General features: G+C 44.4%; 2 protein-coding genes across 6 annotated transcripts; one reads left to right on the top strand and one right to left on the bottom strand.

Moving 5' to 3' along the window:
• Positions 1 to 2,345: 2,345 nt before the first annotated feature.
• On the bottom strand, positions 2,346 to 17,061 carry TMEM263 (transmembrane protein 263). Of its 5 annotated transcripts, none has more exons than XM_030478457.1 (5): positions 17,003 to 17,061; positions 13,307 to 13,368; positions 12,259 to 12,379; positions 9,680 to 9,749; positions 2,346 to 5,048 (listed from the first exon to the last, which is right to left on the bottom strand). In XM_030478457.1, the coding sequence occupies exons 4-5, from the start codon at positions 9,741 to 9,743 to the stop codon at positions 4,762 to 4,764; spliced, it is 351 nt and encodes a 116-aa protein (XP_030334317.1). In that variant the 5' UTR covers positions 9,744 to 9,749; positions 12,259 to 12,379; positions 13,307 to 13,368; positions 17,003 to 17,061; the 3' UTR covers positions 2,346 to 4,761. The 5 variants fall into 5 exon arrangements, with proteins under 5 accessions (XP_030334317.1, XP_030334314.1, XP_030334319.1 ...); XM_030478454.1 differs by lacking the exon at positions 17,003 to 17,061 and adding an exon at positions 16,808 to 16,894; XM_030478459.1 differs by lacking the exon at positions 17,003 to 17,061 and adding an exon at positions 16,808 to 16,894 and having other exon boundaries at positions 12,259 to 12,376.
• Positions 14,797 to 17,226, top strand: LOC115605323 (basic salivary proline-rich protein 2-like). The gene is made up of 2 exons (XM_030479589.1): positions 14,797 to 14,893; positions 16,388 to 17,226. Exons 1-2 carry the CDS (start codon positions 14,797 to 14,799, stop codon positions 17,224 to 17,226), a joined length of 936 nt encoding a protein of 311 aa, XP_030335449.1.
• The last annotated feature ends 513 nt before the right edge of the window (positions 17,227 to 17,739 follow it).

The raw sequence follows: 17,739 nt of genomic DNA, 5'->3' as shown, positions 1-17,739 counted from the left end.
GTTACGATAAAGGTTGCTTTTTTTTTTACCACAGGGAGTACCTCACATGTTTGGGGTTACATTTCCTTATCTAACAGGGCATTAACTGTTTTGGATTTCCAGCTCTGTTACTGCACAGTCCTACCTGTGGTAGTGATAAGCACAGTCTTTTATCTGAGAAAGAGAAATGGAGGATTATTTTTCCAGCAGTGGTCATCAACGGTGGTTCACTGACGTTTGGAGACTTTTGGAGTTCCATTCTGTCTTGCTGCAGTAAAGAAACTACAAGACAACCTTTACATCTCTGAGACTTCAAAATTTACTCCTTTTGCAAAAGGTTTGGGGCAGGAGGAAATACATTTATTGCTGTTATCTAGTTCTTGATTTCTCCTTTTCTAGCAAAGCTCCGGGAGAGAAAAGGTTAGCGAGGGATTCAAGTGAGTCTGGGATGATTGCAGGAGAAAGGAAAAAGTCATGCTTTTCATCAGGTGTAACAAAACTCCAGTCTGTAAACCACTGGTGATTAAAAATGACTACCAGATTTGCAAACAGCTGCCACAGTTTCTAAATATATGGGTGGCACTGCTTCTCAGATAACACCCTACGGTAATTGTTGACAAGTGCTGCCTTTCAAAATAGTAACTATCTGACAGAGTTAAAGTTCTTGGGAGATTCTGTTTATTTTCGTTTATGGTCTGTGAATGATAATATAAAATAGTAGCATCAGTGATGATCATCTCAATAGAATTAGGATCATCAGTGATTTTATTTCTCAGAAAGACTTTCTTAAGTGACTATCCTATACACATTCCCTTGTGCCAGCAGGAGAAAAAACAGTTACACATCCCCCCCCCCCCTCACTCCAGGCCATGCTTCAGGGACATTTTTAACAGTCGTTTTGGCAGCAAGTGCAGGGTTCCTTTTCTTAAAGAGAAGTTTTAAATTGCTGAGGAAAGCTGGTATTAAATTACTTGTTTAGAGAGTGGGCTGCAAGATGACTATTTTATATAGCCTGCCGTATTATCTGCCATGAGCTTGGAAAGGGCTAGAAACATCTGGTTAGAGCAGTGCCAAGATCTCAACAGCTGAAGGTCTTAAACTCGCCACCATGCAGGCGAGCGCGGACGTGACAGCAGTTTGTGGGGGTAAACACTGCCCTTGTAGCATGTGTGATAGCGGCAAGAGTTCAAGAAGGGCATGTATCACCAGCACAATAAAAGTCAGGCTGTGTTACTAAGCCACATCTTTGCTGACTCTTCAAACCACGTTATTGGGTTTTAAGAGGAAACTGGGCAGATAACAGTGTTAAAAATCCACAGGAACTTGCCTTTGTTGCTTTCTGACTGTCCTTCAGTGCTCAGCTGTTAAGCAGACCACAATGTTACCTGAATTCAAAACCATCCTTCCCCTCAGACGCAAGGGGGCATTTCAGCTCTGTGAAGCTACTCATAACACAATCTGTAATGCTGAATCACAGAATCAGTCGGTGGGTTAGGATGAAAAGGAAACCAAGACGTAAAAGTTTTCCCTGAAAATTTAGTTTCAGCATTTCTGCAGGTATCTGTTTTTAAAGTTCCTGAAACAGCTTGTTCCCATCACTTACAGTATTTTATTTCCAGTGGCAACAGATAAAACAGGAAAGACGTATTTCCGTCATTAAGTCACAGCCTGAGTTATCACAAACTCATCTTCTATTCCGAATGTTTCAGTTTCTCTCCTCTTCCCCTTTCGAAACAAGCATAAGCAGAAAGATTCCTTCTCTCTACCAGCAGACTGAAATTCATTCAGTCCTTCATAACACTTTGCCTGGCACCTGTTTCTGTCTTCTTCCCAGGATTCATTTATAATAAAGCCTCAGGGAAGCTCCCAGTTACTAAAACATTGTATTGCTGAAATCTGCTTCCTCATCTCTTGCTGTTACGCACAGCAAAGTGAAACAGTCCGAACTGTTTAAGCCTTGCACAGAAAAGCCCAGCCTTCCATTACAGAGTGAGCAGTCAGGCATACAAGCAGTCTTCATGAACATTTCCCCTTTTGAAATGGGGGCTGAGAAAAGGAAGGTGAAATAAAACCACCACAGAAACAACCCCAAGACACAACCACCTCACTTCCCCTGAAAATATCAGTTCCATGTTCCATTCAACTCAGTTACAATCTTAAGAGTGGGTATCCTCATGCCTCAGTTCTCAGGGAAATAAAAAGGGATTTTGTGTTGTGTCTATGCACAGCCTACACAGTGAAGTTACGTTTTTTGTTAAGAGCCGGTTGGCGCTATTTAGATATGGCTGAACTGACACTCCAGGGCATGGTACTGTGGGAAGATTTATACCTAAGTATGCCTTTCTCCACACATAAACTAAGGAAGCTTTCAAGTGTCTGAAACAGCAACAATTTAATGTTTCACAAGTGTCAGGAAAGAATCAGAACAAGTTTTTAAGACAAAACAAGTTTCAGAAGTGAATGGAAAATATGCAGGATATAGGACAAAGCTGTTTTTGAAAACTAAAACCATATGCCATGTTAAAGTGTTTCAGTTACAAGATTCAGAGGTAATAACTACAGGATATGTCAAGAACAAAACATGAAGTGTCTCGGCAGCTCGTTACAGATCTCACATTGCTTATCTCAGACCATACTCGTTTTGCAGCAAGTTTCATAGTATAAAATTAGAGAATGTCATAAAAAAAGGGGTATGAGCAGTTCAACGTTTGTCTTCAGCAAACGATTAGGAAGGGTTTGGTTGAATGTCACAAATACTACTGTGCTCCAAACAGGTGACTCTAAGGGTTCAGTGGTAGCACTCGGGGGATATATGTACACTGGGAACTGCTGCGCAGCAGACCACACATTATTTGCTGCAGCCATATTGCCTCTGATATCCAAGCTAGCTCATTTCTACAGCCAACTGGCATCCTTAAACTGCACTATATTCTATGTGATTAGCTTTGACTATAAAAACAGTTAAAGTCTTCCATTTGTTGCATAAACTTACCACACCCTTGCAGCAGGTTGGAGCTGAGCAGCTGGTGCATCTAACAAAAGGAGCAGATAAAGCCATTTACTGGGCTTTTGCTTTCCCCACCACCCCAAATCCCCATGCTTACAAATATTGTACTACCAACATATACAATTACTAATACCAGATAAAGTTGCTCTGGAGTGTAGCTGAAGTACCAACAGCTCAGAAAGGCTAGGTGACTACTGTACCATAACTTACACATAGTACACTTTCAACACCCGTGAATATAGGACTAAGCTTTAGACAAGTGATATGTTTTGATTGTTTTTTAATATCTAAAAAGTCTCCCTATATAGCCTTCTTGTACAGCCTCGGCCACTGAAAAAGGAAACTTATGTGCTTAGAAGTTCTGTGCAGGAACACAAGTTTGTAGAAAACACTGCATACACAACATTCACAGCCACCTCCTGTGGGCTTCCAAAGAGGTTATGTGTTTGCAAAGTCAGTACACAAGAAGAAAGATCACCAACAGCTTCTATTTTAAGGCAACCTCAAGCTGTGTTGTTACAAGTGCATTTTGCCTCACGCTGCAGAGGACCTACGGATGTTCCCATTGGAGATGTGTCAGCATTTGGAATCTGTCAGTATACAAGTTACTTGGATGATGTTTCTTTCTCTTTTATTTTCTTTTAAGGCCCCATCTACCTTTTTTGGTTTCTTTTAAATATGAGCATTGCATTTGACTCAAACATCAAAATGCAACGTATAAGAGAAAGATGTAGTGAAAAATTCCTTGCATTTGCTTAAACAGAGCAAGAAACTTAACCTGGTGCATCATGGAGTTGAGACAACAGCTTTGCTAGTTCTTCAGTGGTTTCCAACTACACAAAGGCATTTCAAGTCAGACAGTTGTGCCAGATGACCACAAATATCAGCCCAGTTTCCATTAAGCCATCATTTTTTCTAGTGTCTAGAAGAAGTTTATTAGAAGCAAGTTTTCACTTGCAGGAGATAGACAGATGCATATCATTAAATACACCTGAGATGGAGCAATCTTGTTTCAGTAAAAATGGAAAAGGTTTCAGATATCAGGATTCATAAAGAGAGTCTAAAGCTCATTCTGTGAACTGCACTGAAACGACTGGACAGTTCTTTACACAGCTTCACCTCGTAAAAAAGATATTTTTCTCTAATAAGGCATCATTAGTTTACTCTCTATGATCGCTTCTACCATGCTGTCAAACCCTGTCGCTTCTCTCTCCACTCTGACTTCCAGTTTCTGCACACCACCAGTTCTATTTGCTCCAGTCTGCAGGGGCAGAATGCAGTCACTGGGAGTTTACAGGCTGCCTGCAAATAGTTTCATAACCCAAACTGTTCAGGTACATCCAACAATGCCATTACACAGCTGAAGAATCCTTAGCAGGAGGATGTGGAAACCACTGAGAACAGTAAATGGCATCTCATCATATTGATGGTACAGCAGAGACTACCAAGTTTATGTTCACATTTTAGTCCAAAACTGCAAAAGACTTACAGTAAATGAATACATGTATTACCCCTTCAGATACACTTACTCACTTCTATAGTTATCAAGTGTAACATTTCACCAGATACAAAGCTTCAATCTAGGCTCTAATGAATCTTCATACGCCGTGCTAGCCAAGCTTCCTCCGTCCTTTTCAGATGAAATCGAGTTACTTGCACAACTCTTTAGAAGGTAAAGTGTCTAAGACACATGGCTTCTCATGGTCCAAATCTGAGCAGATTTTAATGCCACTGTTGTAATATTCTGGAGAATCAAATATGTCTCAGTTTTGGGTTTAGTCAGACTTATCCTTTTTCTTTCCCGTTAAAGGCACTTTACTTACAACAGCAGATCCTACAGCTGTAACACCTCCAGCTACAGCAGAAACACTTCCTTTGACTAGCCCCACTCCCACTGAAGGCACAGATGTAACTGCTGTTTTGGTAATTTCCAAGCTCTTCCCTCCAATCCAAGCAACACCCCCAATCGTGGCACCAACAGCTCCCTTTGTGACGCTGAAGAGGCCACCAGTCACACGAGAAAGCATGCCAGGCTGCTGCTGCGGGTGGTCTTTTACTGAACCTGAGGGAGGAAGCAACAATGAAATCAATCACAGAGCTATGATTAAAGCATTTAATTTTCTTCCAGAAAGGCCTTTTCTGTAATTTGGAACAGGGAGGGAGGAGTCCAATGGCCAAATAAGCTGATTAAATGAAGTATGGAAATGTACCAAAGAAAGGGTTTATTTTCTAATAATAAATACATAATAATGTATGAATAATAATAAAAATAATACAATAATAAATAATACATAGCAATGTGGCTGCCCCATCCCTGGCAGTGTTCAAGGCCAGGTTGGATGGGGCTTGGAGCAACCTGGTCTAGTGGAAGGTGTCCCTGCCCATAGCAGGGGGTTGGAACTGGATGAGCTTTAAGGTCCCTTCCAACCCAAACCAGGCTGGGATTCTATGAAATACCAAAAGTGGTCCCCAAAGGCATTATCAATATAAGGAGTTACGGGCTCTCAACAGAAGTCCCAATATGATGCACAAAACCAAATCTCAAACCATAGGATTTCTGCATGCTGTTGAGTACATAAATATTTCTTTTGAATGTTATGTTTAACCTACGTTTTGCACAGTCTCTTGCTGTATGCTGTGTAAGTAAATTTCTGTTCTGTATTTTATGGTACAATTACACAGCCTCGAAATAACAGAAAGTATGAGAGTAATAAGAAAGACTCCTAGAATTAGCCTTCCAATAGTTGGAAGCCTTCCAATTACCCAATAGTTGGGTAATTACTTCATATTTCTAAATGTAAGCTTCAAAATGCTAAAGAGATCTTTGTACCTTGCCTCTTAAAGGGAATTAAGATTGCAACCCCACACGCAGCTACTGCATAAGCATCATCTACTCGTCAAAGACAAAATAGGAAGATGAAACAGTATGTTAATGTATTTAAGCACACAAGAAAATATCACCTACTGCACCTATTAACCAGTTACCCTGACACGTTTCTCTGCAAGGTGTTTTCAATGTGAACCTTGAGAAATCTCTGGTCTTCACAACAGTGTTGTACAGGTCAGCATTCTTCACCTTCTGTCTTGTCAATTCCTCACCAACCCCAAACCCTTCTTCCGAAGAGTTTCAGAGTGAACCATGGCAAGAGGCAGACAGACAACGCAAGCAGGGCAAGAGTTCCACGGTATTTTGTATTTTCTACCTACCCATAGATAATATATGGGATTTAACACATACATTTCCCTTTCTCCTGGAAAAACAACAGGGAGAACCAAGAAAAGAGCAAGTGGAACCACACTGGGCATAGCTAGGGAAGAAACATACTTGAAAGAGAGAGGTGAGGTAATCAGCAGCAGAAAGAACATGCTTCGAAGAGGGTAAGACTAGAGGGGCATGGGAAAAGAAAGATCAGATCTAGATCCACCAGAGACCTCTACCCAGCCCCTGTCAACACATTCACTCTGCCCTGTGATGCACCTTAAGAGAACCAGCAGAAAAGGTCTCATTCTCCAGCTCCCTGACTGCCAACAACTTGCATTTGGGAAACAGTTTCCAAGAGTCACCTCCCAGCACTCATCTACTAGAAGATGAAAACCAGGGTGAACAACTTCCCAGGCACCTCCAGTGAGTTTCTGATGATGCCAGAAACTCAATTCTGACCCAGGACTTGGAATTCATTTTGAAAAAGTGTGGTTCCTATGCGCATGCCTGGAATAATTCAAACAAAAGATGCCATCAAAGTGAAAGAAATTCTTACAAGTTTGGCAAAAATGAAAAAAAGAAAAAGTATCCAGAGGAAAAGTGCAGCTCAAGAGAGCAAAAAGTACTAAAAATGCTTCCAGCTGACACTAGTCTCTCTTATTAAAGAAACTGATATAGATAACAGAAAGGGCCATGGAAACTAGAAATACAAATGACAGCCTTTTACCTAAAGCCAAGTAATACCCTTGCTGATTCACTCTAGGCCAGCACCTTTCAACCTGGACATCTCCAGCAAAAACACGCCGGCAATGCAAACAGATCAGAATTTCTATTTACATAGAGAAAGCCTTTAAAGAGTAACACTCAGAGAGGAGTATATAGAGCCTGGTATAAAATCCACTGTCCAGGTATTATTCATTTGAGGATTCTCATGAACAGACTTGCACACCTGGTAAAAACTTTGGTCAGTGCTTCACTTCCACCTAACTGGATCATTATCATCAGGCTGAATAAGAGTAAAGCTTTATCACAGTGAATTTTAAGACCTGATTTCAGTGAGCCAGATCTGGTGTTAGCAAGAAAGGGCCTATCAGAGCTAACTTGAAAAATAACAACAAAGAAACAAACAAAAGTGATCTTGACATGCTTCTTCTCACATAAATTCAGGTAGACAACATCTACTCTATTTCACAAGTGTAAATACTGACTGTGACTTAGTATATCAATAATTTCTGGCTGTGGCTGACACATTCCCATTTCATTCCTGTCTGCACTGTCCATGAGATCCAGTAAACACCCTGCAGCTGCAAAGCTGGTTGATTTCTATTCTAGGATATGCATTCCTGGTCTCCTTGTTTCTAACCAGTATGAAAAAGAAGATAAACCAGATCATTCCTAAATCTAGGGAGAAAATGACAACAGTTCCCTGTTCAGGGCTTGGATCATGCTACCTTGCAGCCAGCTTCCTGCTGAATAGAGTCCAACAGCAAAAGAGAGTTTGCATGAACTTAGGCTGCAAATATAAAGCATTAGAATAGGACTACTCATAGAAAGCATAAGCCTGAAACTTGGTTGTACTTATGTATGGCTTTAAAGTCTTTGGGCACCAAACTTCGAGTGTGATTTGCAAAAACTGAAGCTATTTGTATCTTTATGAAAAACTGCAAATTGGTTCTGAAATTGAGCCTTTCCTCTAAGGATTTTTTTTTGGCAGCCAGTTCAGAGAGCCCATCTTCTTGCCAACATTGAGCTGGTGGCCTTCCATCCATGTTTGGCCATCTTTCTGTGATAGCGTAAGCATATATTTGAAGGCCTTGTATGACATTTAAAACAGGGATCTTCTTCAAGGGTACTCCAGTGTTTTAACTACCCTCATAAGGCTTGAAGAGTGCCTGGAAACAGAATCAAAAGGAAAAAGCCTCCTCAAGGATGGAGTTTCTATTAAGGTAAGTTGTTTCATTCTGCTCCGTCTAACTACACCAACTTTCTCCATTTATTCAGTCTTCATATTCAAACTGGTTACTGTCATACTGAAAGAAGATACTGGACAGAAGAAAATCAGTCTTAATTGCTCACAAATTTGAAACAAAACCTTGCAATATCTAGTGATGATCAGACTCTGCCCTCATGCTCTGAACCACCGGCATATTCTAGGAAGATAAAAAATGCCCACTTGTTTCACTGCCTTCCTCAAGAAACCATCAGTCGTAGTTTACCAGTCAGACCACTGTTCACTTTCTACACCTGAGGTTTAACATGTATAAACCACAATTCAATCTTTAAGGCAAAAAGAAAAGAAAAAAGGGCGCCTTAAAAATCAGACTTGAAGATAACACACATTAGAGCATAGTTTTCCAACATGGCATTTGCTTTCAGAAACGCTTCTGGGATCTTGAAAACCCCGTAAAAGCTTACAAAGAAAAGACTTTTGTCCTCACACCGTGGTGCTGTAACAAGTTCAAGGATAGCAGAGCTTAAGAACCACTGTGCCACTAAAATCCATTTCTCCTTTCCCTGTCATCTTGTGTTTCCTGCCTAATAGTTAAGAATAGAATGAGCTATTTTGCTTCAACCCCTTCTGCTACACTTGAACTACAGTTATTATCCACTAACTGAAGCAAATTGTTCAGTTATACAATACATAAAAGCTGAGGAAAAAAAACCCCAAACCAACAAATAGAGCTTTAAAGGGCTGTTACATATTGAAGAGCACCGAACTGAGAGGAAAAGGGACTCACCGACCTCCACATCCAACACTTTTGGTCTTAAAGCAAGATAAGACAGAACACAGACAACCTGTGTGCCGAGAACGGCTTTTGATCTAGTATGCTTCCAGACACATTATGCAAACAGGGCTCCTCACAGTCCTGCCTATTCACAGCCTGGAAGGGATCTCTGCTCATTACCAACTGCATTTCCTCTGCAGATCTAATAACCAATTTAAGATTCATTTGCTTCTGGAGACCAAGATGCCACTCATCCAGTGAAGTCAAGAGTGAGTTTGTTTTTATGAAACCATGACATTAGGTCAACAGTTGGAATCACAGTTAATTGTATGATGGAAAAGAGTCTCCAAAAGTAGAAATAAAGTTCCATATATTTTTAAACACATCTTGTTTAAAAGGCACTGTAAACTCAGCAAGGTGTCCAAAAGCGAAGCCAGGCTCTTTTCATCTCACATAACGAAGAGCAGACCAATTCACATCTCTGGAAACTAGTCTGCAAATTATGTCCTTCAGGATCTGCCCATCTTCTCTATAATTTATCAGTACAGTTGTTTACCGAGTTATATTCGGTGGCCTTATTGCAATCAGGATAATGCAGACGTGAACAATAACCCAGGCCCATCCCATCCCAAGGCTGGCTTGCTTACTTTACTTAACTGAAAGTTAAGGTGTTCAGCTTGCAGATCCGTTTTTAAAAGAGAGAACTGAGCTTCTGATGAATTTCTGTGAATTTACAGAAATCAGATTATGAAAACTAATACATACCTTCTGGTGGTTCATCATGAAGGTATGATGGGACTTCCTGTTGGTTTTTGTCCATTTGATTCATTATTGCCTAAAAAAGAAATTCACATACGCTATACATCTTTTCTGGCAAAGCACAAATGTAATCTGTGAATACAAAATTCATGTAGTTTAAGTTCCACAGCAAAGGAACTCCTAGATAAGCTGCAGCAGCTGCTGCCAAGCTGCTGCTCTTTTTGTTATCGGATGTGCTTTTGCATTCTTCAGCCAGACCCAGGACTTGAAGGAAGGAGCCCTCCACCAGGTCAGCAGGCTTGGTGAGAGCTGCCACCCCACCAAGTACGTACATCTCAAACCTAAAATGCAGGTAGAAAACCAGTATGAAACCAAAACAGCCGCTGCCATGAAACAGCTCACGATTAAGTACTAGAAAAGAACGCCTAGTGATCACAGAGGTGGTGGCACTAGAGAAACAGCAGCATGCCTGTAAGATCTGTTAGTACCTGGAAAGCAGTACTTTAAAGAAACAAGTCCTTGCAGCAGAACTGAGTAAGTGCCATGAAAACAAGATGTAAGAATTGTAATGAAAACACTCCATTTATCTTGTAGCAGTATTGCACACATGGTGTGGTGACAGCAGCAGAACTAGACCGTTTTAACTCTACACAAACTCCCGAATGAAAACATTTCAGAAAGAAGATTTCTTTACACCAAAAGCTGTTTCCTTACAGCAGTTCAAGAGCAGCAGTCCCTGCCACTGAGGGGGAGCACAGAAGAAAGCTCAAGCCAGCAGCTCTGCTTATTGCATTTCCCTGTGGAGGGGAAGAAAGCAATATCTAGTCCAGGTTTCCCTCCTGCTCTCCTCCCCCACCAAAGCGTGCCTTGGTGTTAAGTCCTGCCTCCTCCCCTGAGCCCTCCTGCAAATCCTGCTTTCCCTCCTCAGCAGACACCAAGGTCAAGAAAGAAGAAAACCAAGTTGCACTATACCGCAGAGCACCCTTCTATCTTCCTGAAGCGACCTCTTGGTTCTCTTATCCCTGAACAAGTCTTTAAAGCATTTAATTTCTTGCAGGAGTCATTGACAGCACAAAAATAATTCCAGCCTCTCTTGCTGTGCCCAGATCTCTCCCCGCTTTCTCTGGGTGAGAAAGCAGTAGCTGGAATCTGAAGGAGTGAGGAGGCAGAAGCAGAACTCGAGGGTGGGAAGCCTCACCTGGAAAACAGCAGCTAAAACCCTCACAGTACAATTATGAAGTCAAAGCATCACAGTAAAAAACGGCACCCACATGCTAAATGATAGATCTTTGCATGAGAAGCAAGCCTAAATTGAATATTAAAGACTCCTCACAATCAGCACTGAGGGTATCAGTTCACGACTCAGAAAACATGGATATCTTTACACAAGAAGCTGAACAGGAAAGCAAGCAAACAACCCTACTGGAGGGTGACTGATTTGACGGCAATGCTGAACAAGTACCCCTCAAAAGCCACACACACAATCATGGAAGTTAAGAAATAGCAAAATGAGTGGCAGCCCATCAAGATGGAAGACTAAATGCATGAGGCCTAAGAGGCAATTTGAAAAAGTATGAACTATAGAATTCCTTGTTCTTTTATTTAATCACAAATCAGTAAGTCAAAAGCAAAGAAGAAAAGGCCCAACTGATCCCAGGGAGCAATGGAGGGCAGTCAGGTACTGTGAAAGGACCCGATTTCCTTGCATTCACCTTTGCATAATGCAAGCTGGAAGAAATACAAGGATTTCATCCTCGCTGTGTGAAGTTACATGTAAGGTTGTTGCTTTTTTTCTAACTTGAAACAAAAATATCAGGCACTGTAAGAAAGAGAAGGCAGATGCTGTAAGAAACTGACAGGCCTGACATTATTGATCAAAACATCTGTACAAAGATGAAGCAACTATGCTTCTACTTAACATGTGAGCTACTTGATCAGGAATTTGGAAGGAGTTTATTTGCTGCATATGGGAAGGTCCTAAAAATAGTAAAATAGAAGTCACAGCCTAGCAAGTCTTACTTCAAACAAAGGAATATGCAAGCGACCAAAATGGTTTTAAAGCAGACTCATGGGAGACACAAATGAGTTAAGCCAGAGATAAAGTATTTGTTATAAAGAACTACCTCCGCTAACGCATTTGTATCTAGCCAGCACGTAACTCCCAAAAGAAACCCAGATGAAACTGCTTCTTTGAGCTTCCAAAAAAAGGCACTTCAGCAGAAAATTGTCAGGTATCTAGGTTACAGCCTGCGTCACGCATCCCTGTATCCAATTTAACACGTCAGGAGACTTAAAAGCCTCTGAAAAGCGATCCCAAATCCTGCGTGCTAAACAGGGTGTAGCATATCTGGTGAACAGGAACTACTACAGGAACATGTTTTAAACCTGGCTCCCCTCCAGAGATTTAAGGTGGGTATTTCAGTTGACTGGAGGTCAAAGGCCTGGAATAACTGCTTGGTGGCAGATGACTTCATCCAGTCTTCAGACGAAGAGGGCAGGAATGTATGGGGCTTTTTCTTCAAAAATTGGATTTAGAAAACCAGAAACCCTTCCCTATGTACTACCATCAAGGTGAAAGCACTCACCTACAATTCAATGCCTCCTTTGTCTGTGAAGATTCAAGCTCCTATGTTCCACTTCGCAAGAGAGTCCCCCGGTCACCAGTCTGCAGCGTATGCTAAGGGAGGTTCCTCTTCACGCTGCCTGCTGAAGGCCCGTCCCCACAAAGAAGAAGAAGAAAGCAAAATTTATGAGACCCAACAGAGATTACAGCTCAACTAACACCTAAGGCAACGATCTGGAGGTGCAGAGATAAGACTTTTTTGCAGAGAATTAGGGGTAATTCAGACACAGTATTGATTAGGGAACTTTGGAAACTTAGGTGGGAAGCTGCAGATTCAATATTCCTCGGGCACCGAATCATTGCTCACAACTGTTACAGATGTAACAAGGCAAAGATCTGTCAGAAGCCTGAACTCTGGAAGCAAAGAAATCTTTAGCATTTTCATCCTGTGATGCCAAATTCACAGTGTCTTCTGTCACTGGGGAAAAGCCTCCTGCTTCATTTAACTCCTGCATTAAATGATCCCATGGAATGAGGTAGGATCTCTGAGTCCTGGCAGAACTCATACAGGCATTCGTGAAGCAGACATCTAGCGTATCAGTGGCACTCTCCAGTTTCCTTCTTCATCTGTGCAGATGTGTGGTGGTTTCTCATGTTAAGAAGTGGAAGCAAACCCAATCTTAAAGGATATTTCAAACAGGGACACATGTAAACTGCTTTCTGCTTTTTTCCCCTGTGCACTAGGAGGGTGCTAGTCCTTCAAGAGGTAAGGGATAAATTCTCATCTTTGTTAACAACACATTATGTATCCTTCACACTAAAAGAATAATAATAAAAGTCACTAAATTGGTTTTAAAGAAGAAAACACACTTTTGTACTGTCAGAATATGAAGCTTCCAAGTTTTACACAGCTGTAAAGAAAGAACTGGTTTGGAAGAGGTTTTTTAAGAGCTATTTATAATGTGAATGCTGTTTCAGGACCCTAAATGAAAGCCCGAGGAAGCTCTGGAGGTGACAGTACAGCCACATGTACATTCACATTAAAGATGATTAAAATAAAGTTTTCTCACCAAATATATTCCTTTGTGAAGATTTCTAGTTAGCTGTTTCCACACAAGTATCCTGCATACACCTACGAGAAAAGTAAAAGGTTAACGACATCTTATGGTCATCTACTGCCACATACCTGCAATGGGTGTATGCTGGGAATCATAAACATGGAGCCCCATGCTTGGGGAGAAGCACACTTGGCATGGCCTTAAGACGCCAAAGTTTTAAGAGATTCCTCTCACCAAAACACCGATTCCTGCTGCGTTCTTGGGCAATGGAAATAATTTTACTCGCTCTACATGCTGTCATGAGGATCACTACAAAATGTCGTAATCACTGTTAAGGCACAGCCTCTCCTTAACAAGTCTGCAGTTCTTAGACAGCAATCAGTGTAAACTTTTAGCCTTCCATTGAGAAGTGGGCTCTAACCATTACAGACATGTGTGCAGCTTCCTGAGCTTCAGATGATGCTCTTAATGCCTTTCTGACTTCACAAACAAAAAGCCCCACTGTTTCAGCACAGCAAACCTGGCCCAAGCAGCAGCCAGTAAAAACTGGCTCATTTCAATGCCACTACTCAGACATTTGCGGGTAGCAACAAACCTACCCAAGGATGCGGCCAACTTCAGTTGGCAGCATAATGCTGCTCCAGAAGGCTGCTGCAGAGCAGACAGGGCTGGAACTATTCACCTGACAGAACTGCAAACAAACCGATTGCCTCGTCTTGGTCTACCATAAAACAATGATCTTCCTTCTGCCCACCAGTTATGCAGTCAGAAAGCCTGGCTACGGAGCTGATGGAAGACAAAACAACCCTTGCCACGTGCATGGCTCTCCTTCCCCTCTTCCAGTGGCTGCAGATGATTTCAAAGTGAACCTCATGTCTTTCACATACATGAAAAAAGTAATTATTTTTAGGGGTGATACTTTAAGGAATTCCTTTTGGAAAGAGTACAGTGCTCTGCTCTCCAAATTAAACAAGGAAATAAGCATGAAGCCAGAAAGGTAATCCCACCCATGGCTGCTCTTCAGGGTTCTGCTTCAAGCTGCACAATTGACCCCTGACTATTAGCTTCCCTGCTTTACACCTTGGACTAGGGCCTGTAACATGTATGGGTAGGAGTGCTCAGTGCTGTTAGTTCTCTCAGACATAACCCTCAGAGCACAGCCGACATGGAAATGTGCTTTGCAGTTAGCTAATGCAGAGGAGACAGTTGACTGAGCTTCTGCAAGTAGAAAGAGTCAACGCGAACAGCACTAAAGCGAAAAAGCAAATCCAGGCACGTAGAAAGCGTGCAGCTAAAAACCAAGAGCATAGCTGACATTTCAACAAGCCTCCTGTTTAAAAGCCAAGTTTCAAAATTCAGATTTTTATACAAAGCAAGACTGGCCTGGAAGCAAGCATGCCCATTCCAGACGGGGAAAAAAGACAGTTTTCAGGGAAAGAATGCAGAAAGCTGATCAGAAGTTTCCAGGTGTGAACACAGCTTACTTTTAAAGCTATAGCAGGATGGGCTACAACCCTCTCAGAAAATATGCCAAGTCTACCATAAGAAATCTAAACAACAGGCTCACAGTCATGCAGGGCTCAGCACACAGCTGGGAAGGTAATGCATCATTAATTGTGTGCCTGTGGTGGATTAAAAAACAAATACACCACACACAAAAAAGGAGGCATATCTCCTGCAAAACAAAAAAACCCAACCCTTAACTTTGCACAGGACATTACAGCATCATATCTGCCTATAAGAAAATCCAGCATTTCTCCATCACCCTTAACTAAAACATAGATCAGGCTCCAGGGAACACCTGATGGTAGAAATGAAGTTTTCTCCAAAGCAAGGATTCACAAGAAAATGCAGAAACTCAAATTCCCCTTTTCTAATCCTCCAAACCTGGTTTCTACAAATTAAATAGTAAATGCCAGTAAGGCAGAGGGCGCAGCTTCAGAAAGGCCATGGAAGCTCCATTTTACCAGTCCTGTCATCCTCTGCCTCCTGCTAGCTCAGCTTTCTAAGGCAGAGCCTTCTCCATTTCTTCTAACTGCCACAATGCCTTGAGGTCCACACTGCCTCAGCACTCCTCCTCCATGAGACCTCCAAAGACAAAACCTGACAACACCTAAGAGCCAGAGCAATAAAGCAGCCACCCAGAACTTCCTTGCCACCCCCTGCTAATGAAGTAATGAGCTCTTTCCCTCTCCTGTCTCTTGGCTCCTGCCTGACATTTAGACCTGCTGACTTGCCAGACAAGGACCACCTTTTGAACTGAGGAGGCAACACCAACTTCACTGAATGTTTAACCACAGCTTAACAGAAAGCTTTAAAAAAGAAAAAAAGTCTGGGTAGCATTTGCTCAGCAGGCTTATAACTGATGTGCATACAAACCAGTATTTGCATACTAAATTAAGCCATCTTGTATGCATCCTTCCAGTTACAGAGACATACTGCCTGAACACTTAAGCAGGCTACATGCACTTGGTATTTGTCTTCCTCAGGGAGGGACATCCTGATTCAGAGCTCTCGTTTTCAGCCTGGTTAAATGAGCAGAAGGAAGCATTTAATCGCATCTGCAGAGGCTGCCTATGAGCTTCACACCATGACCAGAACCAGCTGTACGGCTAAAATAACGGGCATTAATTTTCAGGCCACACCACATAAACACCTAGGCTAGGTGAACGCATAAAGCTAAGCTGCTCCCAAACAGCTTACAAAAACAAACTTTCCACATCTTACTCCATCAACCTGGCCTTGAGAGAAATGGATGGAATAAAGAGCAGGTTACTACAGGGAATATCTGTGCACAGCGAAGTCTAAGACGACCACCCGAAGCAAAGCTTCTCCTGGCACACAGAAGTTCACGGGGGCGCACCAGACCAGCCAGCAGGGAGGCCAAGCTGAGCCTGGCTCCCCCGGATGCCCACCCAGGGAGGCGGAGGCGCTCCGCCATGGGCAAGGGGGCCGTGGCAGGACGCGGCAGCCGCCCCTGAGACCCGTCCCGGTCCCGGTCCCACACCCGAGGAGGCGCCGGCCCCGGCCCGTCGAGGCCCCACACCCCCCTCGTAGCGCGGCCCAAGCCCCCGCCACGTCCCCCCCTCGCAGCTACCTGCCTCCCCGGCAGAGCTCGGGAGGCGGCGGGCAATGAACGCCGGCCGCGGGCACCGCCGGGCACCTCGGCGCAGGGCGGCGGCACTGACGTGGCAGCCAAGGCCGCGGCGGAGCCGCTGCAGCCGGCCCGGCCCTCTCGCCGTCCTTCCCGCCCGGCGGTGCCGCGGCGGAGAGCACAAAGGCGGGCTGGCTGCACCGCCCCGGGCCGCCCGCGCGGCGGGAAGCGCCGGGGGCAGGTGGCAGCAGCGGCGGCCCCGGGCCCGCCTCTCCCGCCGGCGGCTCCGCCGGGTCCCCTCCCGCCTCCTCCCCTAGAAGTTTCCCTTCCTCGGCGCGGAGGAGCGGAGCGGAGGCAGGAAGGGCACCTGGCTACCGGCGAGGCCGGGACGGCGGCAGCAGCTGCTCGGCCTCACTCACCGCGCGGCAGGCTCGACTCGACTCCGCCGGAGACTTCACTCCTGCGCCTTTCCCCGCTGCCGACGTGGCGCCCGCCCCGTCGGCGCCCGCAGACCCCGCCCCAGCGCCCCGCGCGGCCCCCTCGGCGGCGGGGGGCACGCAGGCGCCGCCGCTACCGCCCCCTCCTCGCGGGCGGCCGCCGCTCAACCCGTGTACCTCCGCCGGCGCCACGCGTTCCCACCAGCCGCCCTCGGAGGGGCCGGGACGCCCCGGGGGCTTCCACGGGCTCCGGCTCGAGCGTTGTGGCCCCCCTACAGGCACCGTCCTCCGCCGAGGAACGGGGCGGGCCCAGACACACGGGGCCTGGTACCCCCAAGGGCCCGTGCGGGTCCTGCTCTGAACGGGGCCGGGACACCGCGGTGGGGGAAGGTGCCAGGTAGAGGAGAGGAGGAAAAGGATGGCGGTGATGATGATGCAGACCGAGATGCCGCAGGTTGTGTTGCTTTGTGGCACTCAGTCGGGCTGGGGAGCACCTTGGACAAGAGGTTGGGGTGAATAGGTGTACCCTTGGGGCTCCCTGGCCGTGCACAGAGGGGAGTCTGCCCCATCCCGAGTGCTGTGAGGAGCACCGTGCTGTGCATGCCAGCGGTGTGGTGCAGAGCCGTTACACTAATCCAAAGGATCTGGGTTTACGTTAAGCATCATTTACATTGCGCCCTTTATCCCAGCTATTATCTGGGTGAGTGGAGCTACTCACGTGCAACCTGTAGGGAATAAAGTTGTAGTCACGATGGTTTACGGGCATGGCTTTCTAGGTAACTACACCGACAGGGACAGTTAGGGAAAAACACAGTTTCTGGCATTCACCACTTCTTCGTGACCTCTTCTTGTGCATCCCTAAGGATCCTTGGGGCTCAACAGTGACATTAAAGTTTGTTAGGAAGTGTTGGATG

Source organism: Strigops habroptila, chromosome 3 (genome assembly GCF_004027225.2).
Source record: "Strigops habroptila isolate Jane chromosome 3, bStrHab1.2.pri, whole genome shotgun sequence".
NCBI classification, from domain to species: Eukaryota; Metazoa; Chordata; class Aves; order Psittaciformes; family Psittacidae; genus Strigops; species Strigops habroptila.
The sequence above is the reverse complement of the archived record's forward strand: the minus strand, read 5'-3'. Positions and strand labels throughout refer to the sequence as shown.